The sequence below is a fragment of the Trichophyton benhamiae genome (assembly GCF_000151125.1).
Source record: "Trichophyton benhamiae CBS 112371 chromosome Unknown contig02295.1, whole genome shotgun sequence".
NCBI classification, from domain to species: Eukaryota; Fungi; Ascomycota; class Eurotiomycetes; order Onygenales; family Arthrodermataceae; genus Trichophyton; species Trichophyton benhamiae.
Window position 1 is genome coordinate 355,434 of NW_003315097.1, and position 12,250 is coordinate 367,683.

A 12,250-nucleotide genomic window follows, 5' to 3' on the forward strand; every position below is an offset into this window, starting at 1 on the left:
CTTGCAGCCGTTCCCGGACGTGGAACGGAGAATCGCCATGTGCCTTTTTGGTGAATGTTCTTCCAATGCGAGGGCCCGGAAAAAGCCATCTGCGTGATCGCCGCTCCAGCGGCCTGCTGCTCTCCCTTCTTTTGTTTGTACAACCAACCCAACGTCAGCGTGGCTTTTCTTTTCCGGACCCCATGCCCTCTGAGTTCGCGTCTGTAAGGTTAGGCCCCAGCCCCTGGTGTCGCCTCCAGTGTCATCGGACGCGGGAGGTCTTTTGGCCGGTCCGGCGGACTTTAACACCGATTTCCTGTTATGGCGTATGTTGCGACTTTCCAAGTTGACTGATGTCTTGATGTCTTCGCTGGGTCTCTTTTGACTATTGCAATATCGACTGGAGTATTCCGTACTCCTGGACCTCACCAAATTCCCCAATTCGGTATAGCGTGTAAAATCGGGGAAGGTTTGTAATATTAATAATACCAGCAACTAACGATAATGCATAAACTTGAAGTATGTACGGAGTACTTTAATCTTTAACAGCCTTCAGACATATGTATGTATTCGTTGATAGAGACTGCCCACTCCCCTCCGCGACCTCCTCGACCGTGGCCCCATAAGCTATCGGAAATAAACCACTCCATTCGTATTTCAATATAGAAGTATATACCGGTCCCATGTCCTGGATCGCAGGCCAAAACTTGGATGGAATACCTGCTTTGCCAAGGTCCTTCTTCTTCGCGTCACGGCCACGCTGTATAGCACGGTTTGTTGAATGGTCACTTGCACCTTTATTTGTTGCAGAGTCACTCGTATCCTTAGTAAGGTATTTGTTGCAAAACTGCGATAGGCATGTATCGAAGTCTGCCACTACACCAAAAGGAGTGAGCCCACACTAATGGTAGGCAGAACTGAAGTTCGACAGCATGTTTCCAATATGAAGATTCGCTCTGATTTTTAGGTACTTCTCCTCCCTCGCCTCAAATAATATTCCACAGCTGTCTCGTTCATTAGCGGGATGGATGTGGTTCAAGTCGGAGTCGTTTAGGGTCGACCTCATGCTTTGGCCCGGGGCCGGGACGCGCCAAGCTCCGGTCCGTTTTCGTGGCTGACAGGGCTTGGCGGATGAACCCGGCGGACAAGCCAGGGTATGGTCACGTGGATCGGAGTCCGCGAGTTCCTGCACGTGATCATGGAGCCCGAGGACTCCGTGGTCATGTGATAAATTAGTAAGCAGAACTAACAGCAGAGCAATGCCTGGTCAGTGCGTCTATAAGTCAAGTGTTATTGCTCTATTTATAGGTCTACTTGATCTATGGGCGGGAATACTCCAAACACCGGATAGACGTTGACATTTTGAAACCTCTGCTTATCTATCGGAAGTCCATAGGCTATACCCATTGAAAAGAGGTTTTGTTCTTGTCGCTGCTACATGCTTTATATTAAACTTCCATGCCAGGAGACAGGGCAAAAATGTCAACTATAATTACCCTTTGCTTTGTTGGCTGAGCACTTTGTGAAGACACTGCTTAAGACACAGTAGAGCGAAGCATTCTCGCAGCTAACTGGCTCAAAAGCTTGGCTCGGTCTGATGCAGGCAGATCTTGGTACACAGAGTAAACACTCCTCCCCTCTCTGTCCCTTATAGCACCAATTCTATTGCCAAGCACCATGCCAGCCACCATACCCGCGGCGTTTGCAATGATAAAGCCTAAGATTGCACCTCCAATCGCGCCCATAATAGACCAAAACCATGCACCGCTCACATTCAGGTCATACTTTTTGCTTCCGGGATCGTCGGCTCCAACGCCTCCACGACCCCCATTCATCATGCCATTCTCCCGAAGCATCTCTTCGAAGAAGTCACCGAACTGCTCAGCCGAGTACTCATTCGACTGAGGTGGTGGGGCGTATGCGTTTTTAAAGTAGCCCGTTTTAGTGTTATACGCTGTAGTGTAGGCACTTCGCCGGTTCTTATCGCTTAGGGTATAATATGCATCGTTCACCTGTTGAAATTTTTTTGTTCGTTCAGGTCGTTCGGGAGATGTTAGAGGGACACGGTCAGGATGGTATTTTAACGCTGCTCTGCTTGGGTCAGCACCTCTATTATCGCTATACTGCTGTAGAACCCTCATAGAACGAACTTTTTATATGCTTCTCGAATTTCTTCGTAGCTAGCATCTTGGGGAATCCCCAGGAGTTCAACTGCCAGAAATTCGGGTTAGCCACGTGTTATAATTGAACTGCGACATTCCAAGTGATCGACCCGAGGAGGTGTGGTTACGTACAGTAGTCACAGGTCTCGTCTGGAGTCCGGTTAGCAATCAGTCTGTATCTAGATACCATGAAGAGCCCACCAACGCTCTGCCAGTAGAGAACTTACCAGCCATATTTTAACGAAGGTATTATACAATTGATACCAGTCAACGGATGCGCTTTTCTGTCCCTTTCACCTCATAGCCGTGCTGTCACCTGGCTTGCTTCCAGCCCTCGTGCTCTTATATAAACACATCGCTCTCCTATGACGTTATTTCCGCCCGCGGCTGGGTCTATCACGTGATAAAGGAGCCTCCCTGTGATGACTAAGCTTTTCCCAGCCACCGAAAAAGAAGAAACGAGAAAGCGACTTCGAGTTCAGCTTCAATTCCTCCGTCTTCATCTTTCTCTTGCGCGAGATGGTTAGAGATAGACGGCAGTGAGACGGTGCTGCTGCGTGCAATTGGCCTGCGGGAAAAGGCTCACTTTGCGTCGAGAGGACAGTTCGCTCTCTTTGCCAGTTTATTTAGTTACCTCTCCTCTAGTGTTTACCTGCTACACCGCCAGTGCCAGTTCCTTGGTAGAGGGGGACCCCTTATCTGTGCATCCAGTCAAATTGATAATCCATACTCCATCCACACCTTCGTTGACATACCCATAACGACTACATATTGCGGAGTACCCATCTCCCGAGTAGCAACGACAGCCGACTCCGAAAAGCTACACCTATAGACAGCCATCAATTACTAATTATTGTTGGCTCCTCCCCTTGGGCGGAGACTTCTCGCCAGTAATGAGCTTTCTGTACCCCTTTGCGCCATCAGATAGCCATCGACGCAGCAGCAGCCGCAGCCGCCACGGTCACAGCTCCAGCCATCGGTCTCACTCCAAAGAACACCGTCACCACCATTCATCCTCGTCCGTCGTCGGCTCAAGCTACGGTAACGGCCACAGCTATAGCCACAGCCACCATAACGGAAGCACCCGTCCCTCGGAGAGCTCCATCTTTGGACTTGGATCACACGCAAACCGCTCAATGGCTTCGTCAATCTTTTCAGCTGGCTCGTCGTCCCGCCGCGCGAAGCCTCGGGCCGGTTTTGTTCATCGCATGATGCGCAAGATCAAGAAGTTGTTCAGGGACATCATGCATTATATGAAGAGACATCCGATGAAGGTGTTTTTCCTCGTTATATTGCCCTTGATAACGGGCGGGGTGTTGCAGAAGTTGCTGGCCTCGGTCGGAATCAGGATACCTGGCTTAGCAGCTCTATCCAAAGGTGGTGGTGGTGGTGGTAATCATGACCCTCTCAGCGGGGAAGGAATAGCTGGTGGTGTCAGCGGGTTGATGTCACTAGCAAAGGCCTTTGCCTAGAGTTACTTGATGTCCCTTTTATGTCGTTTATGCCCCTTTTGTTTTGTTTGTTTGTTTTTACTTTTGGCTTTCTTTGGTCCTTGATACCTTGGTTTTTGGGTTATGTTTGGAATTTTAACGACCAGAGGAATATCGGCTAAGCGCCCCAGCTAGATACCAGCCTGCTGTTATTAATCCCCAGTTACTTCTTTATTACCATTTACGTCCCTTTTTGATGCGTTCTTCGATATAAGAAACTGAATGCCCAATTATGCCACCCAAGTGTTGGTTTATTTTTTTTCGCTTTAGATTGTCAACTTCCACTCTCTTGAGCTGTGATGTCTACGGAGTACTCACTCGCTAATGAGATCTTCCACAATACAAGTTACACAAAACACGTTGCGTTGCAGGATGCCGCATCCTACAAGGCTCGAGGAACTAACGCCTGATCCTTCACGGCTAAAAAGTCGCGCTTCATAATCTAGTCCCAATTCGACGACCTGTTCCACCAATAGAAAGCTTGATGTACGGAATCGATGCAGTTGGGTTCAACTATATCCACAAGCTAAAAGTGTCAATCCATCGATATTAGGCGCCGATAAGGGGTATAAAAAGGAAGTTCTCCTACCGTTCGTAGAAAAGAGCATCCTTCTCTTTTCCCTTGGGCGCTAATTATAATTTATGCCGACTGCTTTTCAGCCATACCCCGAACATGAAAATACATCCAATTCTTCTCGGTGGAGCGGTGGTTGCTAGCTCCGCTCTTGGGGTGGGTTTCACAAGGCCGTCTTCCATCTATCGCCTGGCTGTGGCACCGATCCTCACATTCTGCACGTTTAGATGCATCACAACCAGCATGGACTACATGATACGATGTCCCTGGGCCGGTTTGGTAGGAGCGTATACCATTACGTTCTTTCTGCACTACCTTGATATTGTGCTACTCCGAGGCTGGTCCTTCGAAGCTGGTGGTCCATCAACAGATCCTGGTACCGGTAAAAATATACCCAATTATCCCAAGAAGGATCGAACGGACAATACCTGGGAACGTTTGAAGTTTGGTCTTGCCGCAACTTGCTCATTTCGCCATATTGGAACCCCCTATCAAGTCAAGAATGTACCACGGTTCAGTGACAAGAATCCGGAGTATGTCCCATCTCGATCGAGATTCTTGATATGGACAGCCTTTCTCTATGCTGCGTGCTACCTCTTTCTCGATTTGATTACATTCAAAGTCGATATAGATACCAACCTCAAATACTTTACTCAAAAGAACGTTCCATTTTTCACACGGCTGCCGAATATATCGAGCGATGAGATAGTGATGCGGGTGATAAACACCATCATCTCAGGATTGATTATGATATGCGTCCAGAGAAGCTTTTACAGCCTTGTTGGGTTCTTTAGTGTACTTTTGGGTATCAGCGAACCGCGGGAATGGCCTCCATACTTTGGATCTCTTTCGCAGGCCTTTACATTGAGAAGAACATGGGCGTAAGAAATCTGGATCCCTGTTATTTAGTTGATTCTCACAAAGTTCAATCTGCTAATCCATACCCATAGAGTATTCTGGCAGCAAACCAACGCAGCGAAGTTCGCTTCTGTATCCAGTTTTATCGTGCAACGTGTCCTACGTATTTCTCCTGGAACTCAGTTATACCGATATGCAAGGCTGGTTACCATATTCGCGATTTCTGCATTGATGCATGTTCTAGTTGACGTGGCATCTGGCCTATCGTTAACTAGTTCTGGGGCAGCGAGATTCTTCCTAACCCAAGCATTCGGAATTATGATTGAAGATATAATTGTTAGCATATACTACAACTTCGTGGTCAAGGATAGGTCTCGCGGAAGCTACCTTCTGGAGAAATGTGTTGGTTTTGTATGGGTTTGTGCATTCATGATATGGTCTTCCCCAGCATATGTTTACCCACTGATGTACCGTGTGAATTCTGGGCAAGACGACTCTATCATTCCATTTAGCATCATCAAAATGCTCATTCCCGTCCGATAATGTTGGTGATTTCGGTGTTTAGGAAATCCGTTTCTCTCGGGCCACCCTTACCCATGACTATAATCACATATATATACCGTCTAACGGCAAAGCAGCTCTTCTCCAGCTGTTATCAATTATCTGGTGCTCACATATTCACTGACCCAATTCATACGAAAGGTTCACAATTTCAGCCAAATATGTTTTAAAAACTCCTGCACCAGCAGAACCTCCTCTGCTCGATGGCAACTTTCTCAGCGTAACAGCTCGCAGCATACAAAGAACGAGGATCTGTCTAAGATGCATCGTTTTGCTTCAAGGGTCACATCCCTTGACTCTTGAGCATACTTAAAACATTTCCTTCTGCCGCTCAGGGTTAAGTGTGACGTTTGATATGAACCTGATGTGTTCTCGCATGTCGCCAGTGCCATTACACGAACAAGGCGTAACGACTGATATATCAACGATACCCACCATCCTGTTTATATGTTAAGCGAATATTCGCAGCAAATTTATTCTCTCTCTAAGTTGGGCCGGAGACTCCCATTGAACTTGGACTCTGGAAAATTTTCTCTCTCAGTTCCACTGTTCTTCAGCAGCATACATAGTTCATATGTCGATCCCCGCAGCACCAATTAAGGCTATCCTCGTTATATGGCACCTGCGTTATATGCTATATTGGGCGACTTATACCTTGTAGTGTCGATCTCTGTGGATATCAATCTGCTGATTCTTCGAGACATTATTATTATTCGATCTCATGTCTTGCTGTGAAAGTTCAGCAACAACACGCCCTTTAGTCTATTGTTTACGAAGTCAACGGAGAGATAGCAACCTTGGGAGCATGGACACGCACAATACGATAGTACTTGAAGCAAATTATTGCTTTGTATGACACCACTTTTCCCGCGGAAAGATTAGTTATAATCACTTACCTAATATAACCCAGGATGCGATGCAGTTCTCTGCATCTTAATGAGGCATGGGGAAGCCTGAATGGAACAGGAGCCTGCCTGGGTATGGATAGGGATGTATTTCAGAGGTGTTGATGCCCAAGAACGATGGCTCCCTTGAGGCCTTCAATATTCTGCCTTGTTGAGGGTAGTAATCCATAGTATTCGCACGTGGCCGTTTCTGGAAGAACGAAATTATATCAAGTTGAAGATATGGAGTACACCCCCTGAATATCTGGGTGAAGCTTCATACTGTGGGTGGAGTCTTTCTCTTATTTCTCCATACGCAGCCGTTCTGCTTGGGACTCTATGAAGCCGGCAGACAGAGAGAACAGCCAGGGTTTGAGTTAATTTTGGCTTGGTCACACTTTGCACTATGCAGCCAATCCATGCATTGGCATGGCACACCCGCAGCCCAGGAACAGCCTTTGATACAACTACCCGGTCAATATATCCGATTGCGAGTTAATATCAGATACTCAAGGATAAATAAGGCCGACACCTTGGGGAATAGCTTCATTTCAGTGCCCCTGTTCCCTGATATCGGGGAAGATGTTTTCCATGCAAGCTGATGATCATCAGTGAGACATCTATGCATGTTGTATACTGCCCGGTTGGTGACTTGGTGTTGGTAGTTAACAGAAACTGGGAACATGCATGACTCCCCGGAAGGGGCCCCAGTTCATTGATAGTAACGTTATTTTATCATCCTATGTGTGGATGGGGCACACGTTGATCCACCACGAGATAACTAGCACCAACGCTCTAAATGGATCCCAGGCAACAACGGCCACCTGCTTTCCAAAGGACATTTGATATAGTATTAATATTAGCAGCAGCACGAGCTAATAATGGGACATGAAGCGTCTGCTGGACGTCCTGGTGACCAAGACAGTTCGATCTGCTTATTTGGGACTAGTGACCGGGGACTCGAGATTGACCGGCATCATTACCATTCCTATTTCGTAGGATATTACCCGGTGATTGAATTCATGGTGCCATGATAGTAGTATGCATATCATTTATTTGAGCCCGGGCCGATAGATGTCCTTTGTGAGGATACGGTGTACTCCGTAGATAATATACCGACTTTCTTGCCGCGTGGGCCAAGTCACTCTGCCGCCAAACGTAGATTCTTAATTTTATTTGAAAAGCAAATTGTTGGTCCCATGTTCGGCTTCTGTGAATATGAAAACACAGCCAAAGGTCTAGAATATGTTTCTATTTTCTTTTTTCCAAGTGGCTGTTCGGCTGTGTTTCACTGCCAGCCCTGCCAGGAGGGCAGTTTCAAAAATAAATGAAACGGGGTTTTATGCACGTGGAAATGAAGGGTATAGACGATGTAAAACAGACTGGTGAGAGAATAACGCCACAATCATTGATCTCTTAAAGAATCGGAAATAGTACTCCGTATCACGCTTTGGTCTGTACAAAGTTACTGGTGCCATATACTCCGAGCGGAGTATTAATTTGTGAGTTATACCTGAGACGAAGCCAGGGAGAAAAAAAAAAAAAAAAAAAAAAGAGTATCGCGATGTATACAGATATGCCAAAAATTCTAATGACCCGAAAAACAAGGGAATGTAACAGAAAAAGAAATAACGATAAAAAAGACGGCCAGGGAAAGATATCATTCAGTGAAGGGAGGAAATTATAAAATAAAAGGGGGGGGAAAGCATGACCAAAATCACTCTTGCAAGATATCAACCATACCACGGACAGAGTCTTTTAACTCCTTGGGTTGAAGATTACCCAAGGCAGCTCTTATCTGGTCCATAGTCTGAGCTGGAAGTGACTTGGTGCCTTTTGAGTGGATGCTTAGTCCCGACGGGCTAAACATAGACTTATCCGCATATATGACCATCCACATAGGCTGCTCGTCACCTTCCTGTATAGGCTTACTGCTCTCAAGTGGAAGATTGCCATAACCCAAAACCTCCCATCGGTTGGTTATAAACTTGGCGAAGCCGGTGCCTCGCCAAGTAAATACACCAGGCAGGGAATTTGGAGTTGGTCTTTCAGTCCCCACGGTGGTATCAACTATATCAGAGCCCTCCCCCGATAGCAATTGGTAAGAAGTTACCGAGTCAAGGACAGTATCATTTGCAAATTCAACGACGTTACCACCGGCCTCTTTAGCTTGGCCTAGTTCTTTCAGGGAATATTTAATGGACACGTTTTTCTTATCCCTTAAAAACTCAACCGAAGAGCTCAGGACGTACCATGTCCCGATCAACGGGATAGTACTTGATATTCCCGGCGAACTAGCACGGAAAGAAGCAGCAGAAGCAGTAGTCTCAGCAGTCGCAGCAGCAGGCGAGGAGAGCCTGGATGGAAGCCGGAGGTGGATTTCGTTAGACATGGTTCTTTTTAATTAGCGTGGCTCAGTCGAACATAAGTATATATGGAGTAAGTATCAGCTAATCAATTTTAGCGGGTGGCAAGTCACTCCTGATGTTGCAATGGGGAAGTCTTGGTACTTCCCCAGGCTGGTCCTCCGAATAAGCTGCCTGAAAGTAAACCCTGACCCCCTGTTTTCCCTTTCTGGCTGGCAGATAGCAAAAGACAGCCAGGCCATCGGTTGGTCCCGTGGGTGGACGAGGATAGAGACGTCAAAGATGCTGCTCGTTGTTTTGTCAACCAGTTACAGCCCGTTTGGCCTGATGTTTTGGTGTAGAAGCAGTGGAAATTAGCAAGTAACGTGACCAGGCGGTGCCAAGTTTCCCCGGACTCCGGGCTCAAAGAGGAAATGGAAGCGCAATATCAGCCCTAGCGACAGCGACTCGCAAGGTCGCAACAAGCTCAGTCAGGATCACCTGGATCAGCAGCAGTGAGAGTCCGGTTGGGTTGGTACCCTTCTCCCAGTTGATCTTTCAGGCCGATCTTAAAGCTGGGAGCGACGGGTTCTTCGGCTCGCGCCTAATCTCGTCGATCCACGATGATCCGGCTCATTTTATTTCTACGTCGCTATCGAAACATATCAACAGAGCAGTACAAGATGGTGGTAACCTGAGAAGAGCAAAGATGTATACTTCACCATGCAGGAAAGCCGTTGAAAGGGGCCGTCTGTGTCTAATTCCAAGGGCTTCCCCTCATTTCTGCCAGGCCAGTCTCTATCAGGACATTCTCCGTTCATACATGGGCCCCTTGACGGGAAGCAGTCACGGAATCATGCAATTGCTATCACAATTCTGAGGGGCAACCTTTAAGTATCGAATACTTAGCCCAGGTCATTTGAGGCTGTTTGAACTCTCTAATATACGAGCTGCTTAAAAGTCCAGAGTATAGTTCATGCACCGGGATAACCGCAGTTTATGGTCAGTCGAAACGGAAGTCCCCTATTGGTGCAGAAGCCGTATTTGCGCCCTGGGGGGAACATCGATTGCCTCATCCTGAGCACCAAAATCGCAAACCATGGCGCATGTTCCCCATACCACACCCTAGGCCCTTGATACCCTAATTTCAGATAAAGAATGTTGATAGGGCAGACATCGAGATATTAGTCATGCGTTTCGGTTTTTTCCAAATGGCCAAGGATACGGGGTTACTCCTGAAACTCTCAACTGTTCGGTCACTCACTGTTATCAGCCATATTCCCGAAGGCCCCCAGCAAACCTTGAACGGGGTCCCATTGATAGAAAGCTCAACAGCACAACATATTCACACCCTACTATCACTTGGCGCATACAATGCATTCGGTGCTATACGGCATGCGCTGTCAAAACCCCATGGGGTCGCCAACTAACGGCAATTCTTAATCAATGACTCGGTACCCTGTGGGGAAAAAATAAGTCATCCGAATGATGGATGAAACTCTTGGTAGTGCTTGGTATCCCTGCCGTATCTCGCTATCATTCTAGCAGTAAAATGATACCCAGATACATCGAATTTCTTTCCTTTCTTTCTTTTTTTACGAGGCCGAGGTATTGCAGAGTCAGCTATGGCCAGCTCTTGATCTCTGTGCTATGCCGCATCTTGCCGTGATATAGGCCGCTATTTTTCTGTTTCGACCTGTGGAACTATCTTTCAAGGGATATCCTGACAACCTACGGACATCTACTTCCATCCTTTGGTACCTGTCGGCCTTGGTAAGAGAGGAGAGCGGAAACAGCCACCCCCCTCTCTAATCGTGCTATTCTTGAAATGAAGATGGAAGACACGGGATGAAATAATATAAATTGGCTCTTGTGCCCTCCAACTTGATACCCTTTGCTCTCTTCTTTTCCATCAGCAAACAGAGACCTTCCACTCCTTTGAATATCCTCCTATCCTTTACATTCCCTAATACACAGCCATCAAAATGGTCTGCCTTAAGACTCTGTCCGTGTTCCTTGCGGCATTCGCTGCCGCTGATGCCCGCGCAGTCTTCAAGACTCAGGGCCACAAGAACAGCGAAATGATTCCAGACAACTACATTGTTGTCATGAAGGATGGTGTCTCCCAAGATGACTTCAAGGCCCACATCTCCTCCGTTGCCAGCATCCACAGCACCAACAAGGCCAAGCGAGGCACCAACACTCAGGGAATGAAGCGCGAATTCGACATCATGAACTGGAGAGGTTACCACGGCCACTTCGACCGTGACACCCTCGAGGAGATCCTCAATGACTCCAAGGTTTGTTCTTCTCAATCGAATACCATTCTTTATCAGAACAAGATTGTAATAAGGGGAATAGGTCGATTACGTTGAGCAGGACCAGGTCGTGAGAATCTCTGGCCTTGTCACTCAGCGCAGTGCTCCCAGCTGGGGTCTCGGACGTGTCTCTCACCGACAGGCTGGTAGCCGTGACTACGTCTTCGACGACTCCGCCGGCCGTGGTGTCACCATCTACGGTGTTGATACCGGTATTGATATTAACCACCAGGACTTCCGTGGACGTGCTCGTTGGGGTACTAACACCGCTGACCGTGATAACGCTGATCGTCACGGCCACGGCACCCACACTGCATCTACCTTCGCTGGTACTGCTTATGGTATTGCTAAGAACGCCAACATTGTTGCCGTTAAGGTCCTTGGCTCCGATGGCTCTGGTAGCACCAGTGGAATCATTGCTGGTATCAACTACTGTGTCCAGGATGCTCAACAGCGTGGTATCCTTGGAAAGGCTGCAATGAACTTGTCTCTCGGTGGTGGCTTCAGTCAGGCCAACAACGATGCTGTTACTCGTGCCCAGAACGCCGGTATCTTCGTTGCCGTCGCTGCTGGTAATGACAACGTGAGTTCGACCTACATGACCTATATGGTAGCAGAATTGTACTTTATTATCTGTATACTAACATCCATTCCCCTTTACAGAGAGACGCCCGTAACTACTCCCCTGCCTCTGCTCCAGCTGTCTGCACCGTTGCCTCTTCTACCATCAACGACAGCAAATCCTCCTTCTCCAACTGGGGCCCAGTTGGTATGTTTCTTCCTCATAGTCCCCTCTAGAGCTGAAAGCTAACATTACTTCAGTTGACATCTATGCTCCTGGCTCCGACATCATTGCTGCTCGCCCCGGTGGTGGCAGCACTACCATGTCCGGTACCTCCATGGCCTCTCCTCACGTCGCTGGTATGGGTGCCTACATGATCGGAATGGGCGCCGACCCCCGCCAGGTCTGCGACCGCCTCAAGCAGCTCGCTACCGCTGCCATCCGCAACCCTGGTTCCAGCACCACCAACCGCCTCCTCTACAACGGAAGCGGCCAGTAAATGCTCTATACCCCTTTA

At 47.7% G+C, this 12,250-nt stretch overlaps 5 protein-coding genes across 5 annotated transcripts; 3 read left to right on the forward strand and 2 right to left on the reverse strand.

Annotated features, from left to right (window-relative positions):
• Positions 1-1,514: 1,514 nt before the first annotated feature.
• ARB_01028 (DnaJ chaperone (Caj1), putative) lies at positions 1,515-2,120 on the reverse strand (the record flags this gene model as incomplete). Its single annotated transcript, XM_003012731.1, has 1 exon — positions 1,515-2,120. The coding sequence occupies one exon, from the start codon at positions 2,118-2,120 to the stop codon at positions 1,515-1,517; it is 606 nt and encodes a 201-aa protein (XP_003012777.1).
• A 914-nt stretch (positions 2,121-3,034) lies between these two features.
• On the forward strand, positions 3,035-3,613 carry ARB_01029 (uncharacterized protein; the record flags this gene model as incomplete). The annotated part of the gene is made up of 1 exon (XM_003012732.1): positions 3,035-3,613. One exon carries the CDS (start codon positions 3,035-3,037, stop codon positions 3,611-3,613), a length of 579 nt encoding a protein of 192 aa, XP_003012778.1.
• A 691-nt stretch (positions 3,614-4,304) lies between these two features.
• Positions 4,305-5,606, forward strand: ARB_01030 (toxin biosynthesis protein (Tri7), putative; the record flags this gene model as incomplete). The annotated part of the gene is made up of 2 exons (XM_003012733.1): positions 4,305-5,086; positions 5,156-5,606. The coding sequence occupies 2 exons, from the start codon at positions 4,305-4,307 to the stop codon at positions 5,604-5,606; spliced, it is 1,233 nt and encodes a 410-aa protein (XP_003012779.1).
• Positions 5,607-8,225: 2,619 nt separating this feature from the next.
• ARB_01031 (uncharacterized protein) lies at positions 8,226-8,900 on the reverse strand (the record flags this gene model as incomplete). Its single annotated transcript, XM_003012734.1, has 1 exon — positions 8,226-8,900. One exon carries the CDS (start codon positions 8,898-8,900, stop codon positions 8,226-8,228), a length of 675 nt encoding a protein of 224 aa, XP_003012780.1.
• Positions 8,901-10,838: 1,938 nt separating this feature from the next.
• ARB_01032 (subtilisin-like protease SUB4) lies at positions 10,839-12,232 on the forward strand (the record flags this gene model as incomplete). The annotated part of the gene is made up of 4 exons (XM_003012735.1): positions 10,839-11,153; positions 11,215-11,754; positions 11,835-11,940; positions 11,970-12,232. The coding sequence occupies 4 exons, from the start codon at positions 10,839-10,841 to the stop codon at positions 12,230-12,232; spliced, it is 1,224 nt and encodes a 407-aa protein (XP_003012781.1).
• Between the last annotated feature and the right edge of the window lie 18 nt (positions 12,233-12,250).